Source organism: Xenopus tropicalis, chromosome 2 (genome assembly GCF_000004195.4).
Source record: "Xenopus tropicalis strain Nigerian chromosome 2, UCB_Xtro_10.0, whole genome shotgun sequence".
Taxonomy (NCBI): Eukaryota; Metazoa; Chordata; class Amphibia; order Anura; family Pipidae; genus Xenopus; species Xenopus tropicalis.
The window spans coordinates 65,722,366-65,738,587 of NC_030678.2; the positions used below are offsets into that span (position 1 = coordinate 65,722,366).

Below are 16,222 nucleotides of genomic sequence, written 5' to 3' on the forward strand. Positions count from 1 at the left end.
TGTTAACAGTTATAGATACCTCGGGAACAATGTGGGCATTGGATGGGGGAAAGAGAACCAGTTCAGTCTTAGAGTGGTTTAATTTAAGGTAAGGTTGGGACATCCAAGTGGAGAGAGCGGACAGGCAGGAAGAGACACGAGTTAGAAGCTCTGGGTTGAGATCAGGAGAGGCAAGATAGATCTGAGTATCGTCAGCATAGAGATGGTACTGCTCACCAATGAATCTTCTGTAATAAGTACCTATAGCTCTACCTGCACATATCCCTTTTAATGCACTTAACTTATACCTTATCCTGTACTTTCTGCTAATTGCACTTCTGGTTAGACCTAAAATGTATCTCGTTGCCTTGTACGTGTACATGTGTAATGACAATAAAGTTGAATCTAATCTAATCTAATCTAAAAGCCAAAAGAATTGATTAATTTGCTAAGTGAGGAGGTATAGAGAGAAAACAGTAAGGGGCCCAGGACAGAGCCTTGAAGAACCCTGACAGAAAGAGGCAAGGGAGAAGATAATTCACCATTGTAAGAGACACTGAAGGATCAATCTGAGAGATAAGATGAAAACCAGGATAAGGCACTGTCACGAGCGCCAAGAGAGCGGCGAGTCTGGAGGAGAAGAAGGTGATCCACAGTGTGAAAAGCAGCAGAGAGATCAAGAAGTATTAGTAGCAAGTAGTGTTTTTTGGCTTTAGCCGAAAGGAGGTCATTTGTTAGTCGGGTTAGAGCAGTTTCGGTGGAGTGTTGTTGTCTAAAACCAGATTGTAGGGGATCCAGGAGGTTATTGTCAGAGAGGAATAGCGTCAGTCGGTTGTAAACTAGGCGCTCGAGCAGTTTGGAGATGAATGGGAGCAGAGAGATAGGTCGGAGGTTAGTAGGATTGGAGGGATCAAGGGAGGGTTTTTTCAGAATAGGGGTTACAAGGGCATGTTTCAGTTGGGAGGGAAAGATTCCAGCAGAGAGCGAGATATTGAATAGATGAGTTAAGGCTTTGATAAGACAGGGGTTGGCATTGCGTAGAAGTTTGGTAGGAATGGGATCAAGCGGGCAGGTAGTAAGGTGAGAGGAAGACAACAGTTTTGAGACTTCCTCTTCAGTCACTGGGGAGAAGGAGCCAAGAAGAGACTGGGTAGCATGTAGGGAGGGAGGGGAATGGTTATGGGGATTAAGTTGTGCAATGTCTCCTCGGACGGTGTCAATTTTATTTTTAAAATGCTCTGCAATAGCTTGAGCAGTGACTGAAGCACACGGAGGGGGTGGAGGAGGGGACAGCAGAGAGTTAAAGGTAGAGAAGTGTTGTGCAGGTTTTTTAGAGAGGGAGTTAATAAGTGCAGTGAGGTAGGTTTGTTTAGCTTGGCAGAGGGTGGTGTTGTAGGAGAGCAGAACAGATTTGTAGCTGCAGAAATCTGACTCTGACCTTGATTTGCGCCAGCGGCGCTCAAGTGTACATGACTGTTTTTGGAGGGATTTGGTATGAGCAGTGTGCCAGGGTTGAAGCGGTTTGGGCCTCATGTGTTTTGTCTTGGCAGGAGCAAGCTCATTAAGGGCAGTGGCGAGTGTGCTGTAGTAGCCTGATTAGGACAAGAGACAGTTCGGATGTTAGAATGAAGAGAGTCAAAGGAAGAAGAGAGGTGTGACGTGTTTAGGGATTGCAGGTTTCTGTATGTGTATGTTTGGGGGACAGCAGAGGGTGTCTTTGCTGCAGCTTTGAGGCTGTTTAACTCCAAGCTGGGTAACAATCACCAAGCTGGGTAACAATGCCACAATATTGAAGGGCCACAGAGCTGTTATCGGAGGTCAGTTTATCAAACTAGGGAAAAAGACTCAAATTTAGAAACTGTGCAAAAGACTAAAAGGTTTGATGGATTCTAATCACTCCAAGCTACACTGATATTGACCTAGCAAGTCAGATTCAACTAGCTAGGACTGACTAGACTTTCGTAGAGAATTTCCTAGAGATTACCCAACAAACTGGATTATACCCTGATAACCAATATTAAGACTTCTACAAGCTCCACTTAACAGGTGCACAACAGGTATTTTTACGAAAGATGTTTTGGGAAAACCTTGCGACTCATTATTTTGGAGTAGAAAGACATGGTTTGGATTTGTCCAAATGTGTACTTCCAAAAATATATGGTTTTGAGGGGTAAAAATATTTTTTTTGTGGCTTTACACAAAAACTTTGAAAGCTCAGGGTTTCCTTATGTAGCCCACTTTTGTGACATGTGCTGCTACCTGCTGAGATCTTATGGCGCTAACAGGAGTCCTGAGACCCGCTTACTTTAGGGAACAGATGTTACTTTGCTTATTGGCGTGCCTCCACCCAGGACAGGGCAGATTGAACTGTAACTCCACTCCCTGAGAACTTGATATTGTACTTCTGCTTAGGGACTCCCAACACTCCCAGTACCTTGCCCCTTCCCTTTGGGGTAGCTTCTTACCGGGCAGTGAGGATCCTCCTTGGAGTAAGAGACAGCACTGGTGTGATGATGAACCAGGTGATTATGTTTATTTGCAGACAGACAGGCAGGCTCTACAGGATTACAATAGTGAACCAGGTGACACTCAGTTCTATGGAGATACCCTCTCCAGCAGCCTACTTGGCTGACCCTCCTTGGGAGCTCCCCCACCGGTACTCACGCAAGGAGACCCTCTCTAGGGCTCTCCCTGGTACTCCCACCAGGCAGACACTCCCTTGAGACCTCACCCTGGTACTCTCGCCCGAGCACCCACCAGATAAGGATCCTCCTGATCTTAACACTTAGTGCCCTGACTCCAGCTATGAGTGCTGGGGGATCTTAATACTGGTAAATCTCCTGTAGGGGCGATGTCTGCCCAACTAGATGACCTATCTCCCACTCCTAGAGTGAGCTATTACCACAATCTGCTGTCTATGCACAGGCCTGTCATTAACCTCTATCCAGAGGGGGTCCCAGGCAGAAAGACCTGGCAGTCCATGGCTGCATTCCCTTATATAATCTAATGCACCACCCAGTGGCTGCTAACTAAAACTGCAGGGAAAACTCCCTGTTAACTATTAACCTCCCAAACCACCCTTGGGAGCCTGTACTAGGGGAACCATCCAAGGGAGCCCAAATTTGGAGATCCCTACACTTAAAAACTCAACTCAAGTTGAGACCTCTGGTAAAAGCTATTTCCAGACAAGGTGTATAGTAATGAAGCAATCTGTCCTGTTTCTCTTCACTGAAAAATACGCTAAACTGCACAAAAATTTGCAAAGCTTATTGTTCCTCACTTGCACCGAATTTTTGTTCCAGTTTCGCAAAAAATTCCCCAATGGTGAAATAGAGAAATTACCTGCCAAATGATTAGTTAGAAGATTTTCCAGTTCAGCCACTATTTTAGATAAGATAAGGAATGCCTCTACATCATTCTTTGGGATGATCTTTTACAGTGTACATAGAGGCAGACTATGCCTGTATTATTTGTCATCTCTGCAAGACATGATTCCTCCTCAGACACTGTTGTTTTATGTCCTGCTGCTCCTTTTAGGATGCTTAGTTGTTCTCTACAGCAGTTGGTTTGTCTCCAGGCATTGGTTTGCTACTGAGTGATGATGGCTTGTATTCGCTGTTTTAAAATGACATAATTCATATTATAAGTCTTTTGTAATCACATTAAAAACACCATCTTTTATACAGCACCACAAATGCATGCAGTGCTTTCCAAGCATAAACACAAACAGGAGTATAATAGTTATAAAATGAAACCATGAAATTAAATAAATCTAAAATTAATTGCTAAGGTGTGTCAATAAACAGTTGGGCTAAGGTCCCTTAAAGGATCTGCCCTCACGTGCAGGGAAATACAAAGCTTTTTTAAAGATAAGAGACAGGTACACAAAAAAAAAATGTTTTTTAGGTAAAATAATATTCCCCAGGAAAATGTCCCTAAATTTAAGGCCAGAACAGCTAATGTGGCCACCCAGGAACCTGAGAACGATAGGTTCCACAAATCCCTAATGAGGCATCATAAAAATGTAATGAAAAAGTTGGACATGCTGCATGCCAAGCTGCACACGAGGCTGCCATGTTAAGCCTGCAAGAGGAGCGGTTAGAACTACAATGCCAAAAAGTTGCATTGTTGGCTAGGCAAAATTTGCTCCTAGCGCAACAAATTGCCTTACAAGAAAAGGCACAAAAGGCAATTGGACCAACATGCTCTACCAGTAGAGCTAGTGGTTAGAGCACAGCTACCGCTCCTGCAGCTCCCACTAGGCAGCTTTGTAAAAGAAAATAAATGTGCCACATTAGGGATCTGTGGAACCTATCTTAGGCCTATGTTGTTGAAAATATTTCTTTCTGTTTTTTCTATTTGTATTGCGGGTGGGGGAATCACCTGCTCAAACCATTTCTTTTGGAAGTACGTTCCCTGTAAATAAAACCTTTTTTTTGGAGAAGTTGTTTGATATTTCTTGTTTATGGGATTAAAGATTGTAGGTACTTACAGAAAAAGTAATTGGTAATGATTTTTCCCCGGACTTCATTCCCTCTGGCATCCGCACCTTGGACAGGATCTTGGGGATGTATGGGTTCATCCAGGTCCTCAGCCACATTGCCTGGTAAGCCATGCCGGTTCGCCAGATTGTGAAGTACAGCACACGCAGCCACAATTTGGGTAACTTTAGAGGGGCTGTACAAGAGGCTGCCTCCTTATTTATCCAGGCAGCGGAACCGGCTTTTAAGGACCCCAAATATCCGCTCAATCACAGACCGCGCTCTCACATGTGCTTCATTAAAAGCATGCTCAGCCTGTGAATGGGTGTGATCAGCCACCTAGAGTATGGGGTAGCCAGTATCTCCTAAAATAAAATAAGATGTAATAAGATGCTGCAAACAAATAAGCTGCTTCCAGTCTCCCTCTGTTAAAACATGGCCTTTTTGCAACAGATGTGACAGTGTGAGACTGATAGGTGACACTACAAGTAGCTGCTTTGACTCTCCCAGTGGGAAAAGAGGGCACTTTTCAAATTGCAAAACAAGCTTATGGCAGACAGGGTCTGGTTTGACAGTGGGAGACAGAAAGCAAATGTGGGCAAGTTGTGCTAGACATGACACAAATACTTACCTAACAGCCACACGTGAGGCATTTGTCCTGTGTCGAAAGAATGGTAAAATGGGGACTGCCTTAGGATGTAAGCATTGTGAGAGGAGCCGGGGGAACCCAGACACGATGCTCAGGATGTTCATCTGTGCATCACACACCACTTGCACATTGAGGGAGTGGTAGCTCTTACGGTTTCTAAAGAAACCGTAAGTTTAACGCCACATGAGTGCAATCAATTGCACCCAACACATTGGGGATGCCACTTACCCCATAAAACTGCCTTTTCACGGCGTTCCACTCATTCCGATTTTTGGGGAACGAGATGAAACTCCTGGACACCGAGCAGATGGCGTCCAGGACCTGCCCAAGGTATCGCGAAAAGGTAGGCTGTGACACCCCCAACCCTCTGGAAACTACCAGTGGCCAAAAATGCAGGGAGCACAGGAGTTTCACCATTCCAGGTACGGCACGGCTTCTGCGAGTCAGTGGCTGCAGGGAAGGCTCATACAGGCTGGATATTGCTGCCCTATTAAGCCATGTAGAACCTGACCACTTCATCCTTGCTTAAGCCCTCTAAAGTGGCCCTTTCATGAAAAAAGCGAGGCCGCATGACTCTGCCCTGGTCCTCTTTTGATATTATTTCTCTATCTGTCCCTTCCCACTGTTTAATTAGTCTAAATCTGCATCTTCTATCACAATGACCTGTTCGCAAACACTTGCACCAAAATCGACCTAACACGGTCTTACTTACGATTTTATATTTACCTTTTTTTACGTAATTAACCCTTTCTGGGCCATTACTAAATATGAACTGAGCGTCCTCAGTCTGACTCACGGTACTTTTACAATGCTCATTCTCCATGGTTATTACTTATGAATGGTATTATCACTCCTAGGAATTCCTAATCACTCTAATTCACACCATAACAATACAAAAGGTCAATACAACTTAAGAGATATGTTTCAGAAATAAAAATTTTCACTAGGACTGTTACCCAAACTTTCTTTGTAAGTTTAACGTGTACACAAAGTTAACCGGTTTTAGGGCGCTGTAGACTGTTTACTAATAATCAATTATGACTATTGTGGTATCACTACAGGAGCCTAGAAAGGTGTTATAGACTGTGTGCAAGTAATCAATTTATGACTACTATGCATCACTATAAGAACCTCTTCAGGAGTTATAGACTGTTTGCAAGCAATCAGTTATGACATGCATCACTATAAGTCTGGATCAACTATAGGAGCTATAGACTGTTTACAAGTCTGTCATAACTAACTACGTATCACTATAGGCCTATATTCACGCAGGGTCCACATAGAGTCCTATGAACTTACTAATAGCCAATTGTAACAAAATATTTATTCACTTTCTTATTCTTATCACGACACTTCTAAGGTTTTAAAGACAAGTACCATTTGCTTACATCATTTAATGCCACTACAATTAATGAACCTGTGTTATGTTACTTTGAATTTACAAGCGATATGCACAATACAGATCTGTCAGCCTTATGGGCTATGTGAACTCAACGGCACTTGAGATAAGATTTAGTGTAAAAGAATGAGAGAGTGAGACGATTCACACAAGAGTAAAAAAACACATACGTTAACAGATTCCGTCGGTCCCGGGCACTGTTCTTTAGGAACCCGTCACCCGTTCCAAAGCAACCTGCGACTGGCCTCTGTTTACAACAAGAAGTTGGAGGTCTTTCAGGGAAGGAGAGATTCGGTCCCCTATTGTCCTGGTGCAGACACCCAGTTGCCTGGAAAAGGATGTTGGGCTCCGGCTCAAAGGACCAAGCTGTCAGAGGAATTCTCTGTAATTAATAATAGTAATAATCTCCAACAGGACTTCAGGATTCTGTAAGGTGTTTATTGATTAGCCGCGGGAGACAAGCTTACAGCAGCCTGGTGGCTTTCTGTTCCAAAGGATGTCTGACTTGACCTTGAAAGTGGCAAAGTTTTTATGAGCCCTGCAGCTACGTCATCTCATTAGATATGACCATAATAGTCTTTTTAGAGAAGAACAAGTTGCTCACATCTATTCTTAGAAATGGACCATAACTTTACAAAACAGGAACTCGCTTAATTGGTAGACAGACAGTCCTTTAACACTTGCTGACAGATGCATCTAAACTAGATACTGAACTAAAGTATTTAACCCTATATCATTCCAACAAAATAGTTTGAATATGAAAAACCAAGGAAAGGGTTCCCATCTGGCATTTGTCAGAGATTTACACTGGACTGTATCACATTATATGAATGTAATCAAAACCTTAACCAATTTTCAAGGGCCAAAATTCTCTATACTGAAAGGCTTATTTATCAAAATTCAAATTTGTTAATTTTTTATTTTTCTCAGTTCCTGAAATTCACAAAAAAAACTGAATTGCTGCAAAAATTGCAAACGTTGATAAATCAGCCCCTTACTTTTCTGTAATTTTTGTAAAATAGTTATTCATATTTATTTCATGGTCTGTATGTACTCTGTATGGGACTTTACCAAATACAAATTATTTTTTTATCTTCAGACTCATCAGACTATTGTAGTACAGCTTCTTCAGTCTACCACGCGGCTGCTTGAATGTCCCTGGCTTCTTCAGCAGTACAAAGTATCTGTGGAGGCTTGCATTCGTGCTCTAGCAATGCTTGGTAAGACATTTTAAGGCACAATGTAGTTATACAAAGACAAATACAATTACATTTAGCGCTTTACAATGATGGTTTACATCTTTACTCCCTGGAGTTGGCTCCACATTAAAACTAAATCTTATTTTTCACCTATAATTCCAAGTATTTACCTATAACGCATCAGTGTGCATTAATCTTCGCTTTTCAAAGCTTTGTTTGCTTATGTTTGTGTGTATTGTATTATCTGTAATAATCGGCTTTTTATATTAATTAAATTAATATATACATTTTAATTTCTTCTCTTGTCCACAGCAAAAAGTCGAAGCATTTCTCTCCCAATGGATTTAGACACACATGTTAGTTCTTTGTTGAACAGTTCTTCTAGTGCTTTACAAAGAAACCAGTCTACTTATAAAACCACATCAACAAGGTCCTTTGCCCGTGGAAGTGCTACTCAGAACCAGTGGGACTATAAGAACATTGTAGAGAAATTACAGGTAACAGTACTGAATGTCCCTGCTGTAATGGAAAAGTTGGACTGGCACAGGAATACAATGGAACCATAAGTCTTGAGGTTTATTTTCAAACAGCTACCATTTATCTATTTATTATCTATCAAAAGAGAGGGTTGAAGGTTCTTTACTGAAAGAATCTAGTGGGTCTTCCTTTTTTTTCCCCATGCATTGTTCCCATTGGGGTTAATGTTGTGGGTTTATTGACCCCTGACCTCTTAGCCAGATTAGGCAGGTGTCATTAACCAAAGTCCCATTACAGTGGAACCTCAAAACCCTCTTTATGGATTGTAAACACTAGTTACTTACTGTATATGCTAGTTTGTGAGTTTATTTCTTAACTGCGGAGCCATTTAATAAAGGCTTCTTTTTTAAATAGACCCAGTTCTAATAATTGTAGATTTATGGCTGATGGCTAGCTGACTCATGAGCAATTTCAAAAGAGACTAGAATATGTGAAAGTAAACAAAGATCTAGGACCTGATGGTATTAAAAATTAGCTCTGTGATTGCAAAACCAGTTTACTTCATTTTCCACGCTCATAAACGGATATTCAATAAGGCAGGAGGAGGCTAAGCCTCCCCAAACCTACTTGGCACATTAAAAAAAAACTTACTCTGTTTCTGCACTACTCTGGAACCTTTAAAATCAGGAAAATCTTCTTGCATTCCTGCAAGCTCTAGTTCTGTTGTAATCAGCTGTGCTCTGATTGGACCTTTCTTCTTGCGGTTTCTCCAATCAGAGCACAGCTCTCTTGACAGATGGCAAAATTGACCAATCAAGGCACAGATGTGGGCAGGACTGGGGAGATATTACAAACTGAATGCACTGCAGAAATAAAGACTGATAAAAAGGATCTACAGGCTGTATTCTTTACCTAAGAACCTCAACAACTCTGAACTGTTGCTCCAAATTTCATCCCACTCCCACAGGTACTATACTGTATATGTTTTAAAGGCTGAATCACTAGCTGAAATTAAATAATTTTTTGACACCTGGCATCTATAATATCCCTATTACCTTTGATCCAGTCCTAAATTAACACTTTTCCTGTGAAAAAGCTAATTGTGCTTTTATATATTTTTTGTTGCTGTTGTGGTTGTTTTTTGCACTAAGCACTTTCTTTTCTTACATTTGTCATTGTTTTGTTCATTTCTAGTTAGTTACCGTAGAACCCTCACGAGACTGCATAGCCGGCAAACAAACCAATGTTGTGTTTCAGTGACAGTGTTAGATGTTGCTGCACTCCTCACATTCCCCCTCCCTCCTCACCATCTCATTTCGTAACCAGTGCCTGGACATGGGTATAAGGTCCCCCCAAACTGGCACAGAAACAAGATTATGGCATGATGTAAAACTTGCCATAACAATGTCCACAAAATGGCGCCTGCCTGCTTGCTGCAATTGTGAATTCCAAGGCTGAAACAAATAAGGTTAAAATAATTGATATAGTGTAAGTGAAGTTTAGTTTGCTTGACAAACACAATAGAAAACAATTTGGAATTATTTCTTAGGGTGACAGGCCCCTTTTAAAGTAGAAATACTAATTGTAAGAATATGAGTACTGGACTTGCTGACAGATTTCATATGGCTCATCCTAACTGCACGTATGGTTTTCACGAGTAATATTTCACTTTATTTGTATTAAAAACTTACTGTTATACTATAAGCAAGTAATGTATAACTGTCTTCCTTTACCTAGGATATTATAAACATCTTGGAGGAGCGTTTAAAGCCTCTTGTAGAAGCAGAACTATCTGTTCTTGTAGATGTACTTCAACATCCAGAGTTACTTTTTGCAGAAGGAACTGATGCACGATTGCGCTGCGAAAGTGGGGGCTTCATTTCAAAGTAAGTAACTTGTGCAATAGAAGTGAATTTTTTTTTTTACATTTAAAGCTTATATTTGTTCATTCTGCAACTTCATATAGAGTATTTATTGACAACAAATGTCCTATATGATCAGAAAAAAGTTAGGTTGGATGTCCCAACGTTACCTTAAACTAAACCTCTCTAAGACTGAACTGGTTCTCTTTCCCCCATCCAACGCCCACATTGTTCCCGAGGTATCTATAACGGTTAACAATTCTACCATCACCCCATTTCCCAGGCCTTGGGGTTATCCTTGATTCTGCCCTGTCCTTCACTCCTCATATCCAATCACTTATCAAATCATGTCACTTTCACCTAAGAAATATCTCCAAAATACGATCATTTATCACCCAAGATGCTGCCAAAATTCTTATTCACTCTCTTTTAATATCTCACCTGGACTACTGCCTATCTCCCTATTAATTGGCCTTCCCCTCCAAAGACTGTCCCCTCTCCAGTCCATAATGAATACTGCTGCCAGGCTCATACACCTCTCCAACCGCTCCTCCTCTGCCATGCCACTCTGCCAATCCCTGCACTGGCATCCCCTACCATCCAGGATAAAATTCAAACTAATGACTCTCACATTTAAAGCAGTTCATAACTCTGCCCCACCCTACATCTCTGAACTCATCTCTAGGTACCATCCAACCCGCTTGTTACGCTCCTCTACTGACCTGCTCCTCAACTCCTCTCTCATTCCCTCCTCACATGCTCGCATTCAAGACTTTGCAAGGGCTGCCTCCCTTCTCTGGATTTCGCTCCCACAAACTATCAGACTTTCTCCCAATCTCTCTGCCTTCAAGAGATATCTAAAAATACATTTATTTAGAGAAGCTTACCCTAATCTAGTTTAGCAATACCCTGTGCCACACCTCTTACAACTCTGGTCATGCCCATTCCCACACCTTGTGTCTCAACCTTTTCTCCTTGTAGATTGTAAGCTCTTTTGGGCAAGGCCCTCTTCACCTCTTGTATCGGTTATTGATTGCTTTATGTGTTACTCTGTATGTCCAATGTATGAAACCCACTTATTGTACAGCGTTGCGGAATATGTTGGCACTTTATAAATAAATGTTAATAATAATAATAGGTTATATTGCTCAAGGGATGGATCACCTTTAACCCTTTAAGTGCCAGCCGAATTTCGGTTCCCCCCCAGTGCCAGACGTTTTGTACTCATTCACTTTAACAATGTTTTTTGGTAGGAAAACCTCCATGAAACTAGGGAAATTATATATAGTTTTTTTCATCACAAATTGGGCTTCGACATACATACCAAATTTTATAACTTTTCTAGAGATATGATGTGTATTTTGGGTGAAATATGTAAAAAAAAAAAAATTATGAAAAATTTCTGTATATTTTGAGTTTTTTTTCCATAGAAAAGCTAATTATACACACTTTTTTTGTTGTTTGTAAAAGCCCTGATACTCCTAAGTCCAACGATACCAAATATGTGGTGGTACCCCACAGTTCCTGTCCAGAAGTAACCCCCAAACTGAAGCAATACTTTGTACAATATCACACCAGAACAAAGCGGAAAAGCGCTTGTAACAGTTGATGCAGCATAACTTATATGTAAATCTAAAATATCCCCTCATGTTTGGTATCTTTAGAAACTACAGACCTTCAGGTTTCTAGGTGCAATGTAGTTTTCACTCAAAAGCCAAATACCTTTTGTCAGTGCATTGGGAAATTTGGAACTTTTTTTGACATTTTTTTTTTCTAAAACGTAAACTTGGATGCATGATCAAATGTGGATTTGACAAAAAAAAATCTCATAAAAATTTTCTAACAGGCAAATTTGAAAGACAAACTTCTCTTGAATAAAATGATGCCCCATATGTATGGGTGCACATAAAGACATGGGCACCAAACACTCCAAAGAAGGGGCAATGCATAAGGGCAATTTCAGTTGAAATTTTGGGGGCTGCGCTCTATGTGCACTTCCTGCAGTTTTTCAGTGTTAACCCCCCTACCTGTGAAATAACCCTCACAAACTATATATTTCTGAAAAGTGCATACCTTCAGCTATTCAGAGACACCACTCTCCTCTTTCTTCATGGAAAATTGTGGCCGTAGTCCCTTGCAGAAGTCAGCGCTTTGGTTAAAAATCAAGGAAAAAACATATACAAACCTAGATTTCTCCCCAAAATCTCCATGGCAACTACCAAAAACTTACTAAACATCAATCTGCTAGTTCCCCTGAATAAAACAATACCCCATATGTATGGGTGCACATAAAGACGTGGCCACCAAATGCCCCAAAACAGGGGCAATGCATAATAATGGGGCTGCAATTTATGTGCACATCTCAAAGTTTTTCAGACAAAATTGCCCCTTACCTGTGAAAAAACCCATATAAACTATACATTGATTAAAAATAGACAACTTCAGCTATTTAGAGACACCATTCTTGGTTTTCTACAGGCAAAATTGTGGATGCAGTTTCCTATACAAGCTGGACTTTAGTCTGAAAAAAATATAAAGTTAGATTTCTCCCCAAAATCTCAATGGCAACTATCAAAAAACTTGCTCAGTATCAATTAGCAAGTTACCCTGAATACAATTACACCCCATATGTCTGGTTGCACATAAGTACATGGCCGCCAAACCTGAAAATGCATAATATTGGTGCTGCACTCTATGCACCCCATGCAGTTTTTTACTTTAACCCCCCCATCTGTACAGTTACCCCCTCCCCCAAATAAACCCCTAAATTGTACTTTACTCACCTATTTCTGTTTAGCGGAGCATCTTTGATTTGAGTTCCATCTTTCCTGTGGTGTTATGATACCAGTTTTTTGCTTCTTCCTACACTACTTTAGAAATGACAAAATCTGCACCACATTTAGAAGGATATTTGCCAAAAAATCCATAGTAATTTGGCCCATAAATGATGCAAGTGTCCTTAGAAGTTGCACTAAAGGTTTGGAATTTAGGTGCCAACAATAAAGCTTGGGGCATTAGCATCAGAGATAAAATTATGTGCACCATTACGTGCCATGCAGCAGTCACCAGTGGCACACCAGTATTACACAAAGTTTTTATATTTAGAGAGCCACTGCAACTTGTGTAACCTAACCAGAACATACAGTGGATATTCAATTTGTACTACAAGCACAAAAAACCGTAATGTATCTGTCATCCTGTGCTCAAGAACCTTTGCAAAAAACTTAAAGCCTACGCTTAAAGTAGTTAAATGCTGCCCAGAAATACAAAGTAATATACAAAACTATGCACAGATAACTGCGCTGACAGGCAAGCTTTTGAGGTGCCAGTAATAGGACTTGTGGCATCAGCTTTAGAGATAAAAACATCTCATTGATTCATCACACACCACAAGTTTTATCATGCGCCCTGTCAGTCACCCAGCACCTCAGTTTGCTATACCAACAGCACAATATAAGTCCTACCCCATAACCAAAGAAACACTGCAACTAGCCTGAATAACCATAGCTCAAACACAAAAATCTGAATGCCCAAGAACAAGTCTAAACAACCACAAGCTACAAGCACATTTTGTTTTTCTGACAACCTGTGCAAAAAACAAAATCACACACCATAAATCCCTACTTTACTAAAAAAAAAAAACGTTTGCCAATAATATGACACACCTTACCAAACTTTTCATCACATATATCTATAACCTAGTTATAAGTAAAGTACGGACCTGCCAGAATAGATAAACTCAATAAATAAAAAACAGCGTCACTTTGCCAGCACAGCTAAGTTTGGAGTCCTGCAACCTTGTGCATAAAAACCTAGAACATGCCAAGTCCACTATTCTGATATGCTAAATCCTTATTCCACCAACAAACCCAGAGAACCATAACCTACCTATAAAAACACAAAATTCAAGTCCTCTCGTAGTGTAACACAGTATGGTACACTTCAAAACATGGGTGGAAACACAAAGCAGGCTTGCTAGGACACTTGGGACAATAATACTGGACATCTCGCCTAACACCCTTGGAACGGCAAACCTTACATTTTTTCTGGGCATATCTTTTATTAGGTGTTGGTGGAATTTGTGCTATAAAATGCTTACCCACCATTCGGGCAACATTGTCGTTACCTGGCATGTCAGAAACCTCCTCTACATCACCAAAAAACAAGGCAGGGAGCAACTGCAGCAAATAATTTAATAAGACAATCTGGGGCCTGGTACTGCCGCCTTGTAAACGACATAAGAATTATAAAGGGCCATTTGGATCATATAAATTGCTGCTTTTTTGTACCAGGCCCTGGTTTTTCGGGTGGCATTATAATAATTTTGTATTTGGTCGGATTTATCAACACCACCCATATGCTTGCTATATTCTTTACTACACAGGGGCTTTGTTTTTGAGGGCCTACCGCCACTTCTGTGTTGGACAATCATGGTCTCATTGTGGATAGTAGTAAGCATAAAAACAACTTTGGTGTTTGAATATTTTATGGCCAAGAGCTCATTGCTTCTTAGAGCATGTACTTCTTCACGCTTCAGTTTCTTATCCAGCAATTCCCTGGGCAGTCCTTTGCGGTTACAGTTGACTGTGCCGCAGGCTGGGGTGTCCAAAGAATTTAGGGCTCTAAATAAAGGGATGCTTGTGTAAAAGTTATCCACGTATAAGTGGTAACCTCGGCCCAGCAGTGGAGTTCCCAAACAATTTTACCACTGGTCAAGTCAGTGGGACAACTGGGGGGGGGGGTCCAAATTAGTGTCCTTTCCCTCATACAGCATGAAATAACTAGTGTAGCCCGTGCTGCTTTTACAGAGTTTGTAAAATTTCATCCCATAGCGAGAACGCTTACTTGGGATATATTGGCGAAATTTTAGGCGCCCTTTGAAGAGCAAAAGGGACTCATCTACACAGACATTTTGGGAGGGGGTGTAAACCTCTGCGAAGCGCTGAGACAGGCTATCTATAAGGGGCCTCAATTTATAAAGTCTGTCATAACCGGGCTCATTAGGGGCAACAGCCGTTGTGTTGTCGTTAAAGTGAAGAAACCGCAATAAAATTTGATAACGGTTTCTTGGCATAACGGCTGAAAAAAGAGGGATGGAAAGGACTGTATTGGTATCCCAGTAGGAAGCTAAAGAATTACGTTCTACGAGTCCCATTGCCAATGTAAGAGCCAGGAATCTTTTTTTTCGTTTATATTTGTGGGATACCATGCCTGGGCTCTTGAAAAACCCAGTAAAGGGTTGCTGGCAAGATACTGCTCAGCATACAAATTTGTGTAACGGACCATGTCCTGAAGGATGGCCTCTGTAATATACAGATTAAAAAAATCTATAATTTCAAAATTAGTGGTGTCCACACTGAGGCCAGGGACTGCAGTGAAAGGGGGAATTTCAGGGACATAATTACAGGGAGGCCCCCACGCAGGCTCTCCAACTGCTGCATCAGTGCTACCCTCACCCTCTTCTACATCCATGGGTACATCTCGGACACTACCACCAGCCTCTGCTTCTTCAGCAGTAAGCGTGCCACCACTACTAACCTCTGCGCTAACCGTGTCACTATCCTCTATCTCTGATTCCTCAGTAGAGTTGTCAGATGGCACATACTCAGACTCAGAATCGCTAAATTCCTCTGAGCTGGAGTCCATGCAATACCTAGCAGCTTCCTCGGTGCTGTAAAACCGTTTGGCCATTGTGCCAGAAATATACCGACAACTGCAAATCTAGCAATCAGCAGGCAAAGTCAAAACAAGCAAGCAAAAAAAAAAAAAAAAGCAAGCAAGACAACACTTGGAACACTTGTAATAGGAGAAGCTAGAAAAAAAAACTCACTTTAACCTTTTGATAAACTCAAGCCAGCAAGAGATGCCCAGGAGTTAACCTTTGGCAATAGAAACTACTAGAACAATCTAAACTTAGCACCTCTGGACCTTTCTAGAACAACTGAAATCAAATGGAATAAAACCACTAAAAGCAATCAAAGAACAATAATTGCAATGAAATCGGTGGTCAGAGCCCTGGATCCACCAATGTCACTGCAAAAGCAACCTTTTTGGGGCACTAAATACACAATAAAGAACAATGCAAAGATAAAACACCATAAAATCAGTAAATTCCAATAAAACCACCCAAACCAACAAAAGAACAATAATTGCAATGAAATCGGTGGTCAGAGCCC

At 41.0% G+C, this 16,222-nt stretch overlaps 1 protein-coding gene across 1 annotated transcript in view; it reads left to right on the top strand.

Moving 5' to 3' along the window:
- The window catches only part of itpr3 (inositol 1,4,5-trisphosphate receptor, type 3), a 350,279-nt gene that overhangs the window by 202,763 nt on the left and 131,294 nt on the right, over positions 1–16,222 (top strand). Inside the window, exons 34-36 of the mRNA XM_018091571.2 lie at positions 7,608–7,728; positions 8,020–8,204; positions 9,922–10,070. Of these exons, the coding sequence (XP_017947060.1) occupies positions 7,608–7,728; positions 8,020–8,204; positions 9,922–10,070 (455 nt within the window). The remainder of the gene's footprint in view (positions 1–7,607; positions 7,729–8,019; positions 8,205–9,921; positions 10,071–16,222) is intronic.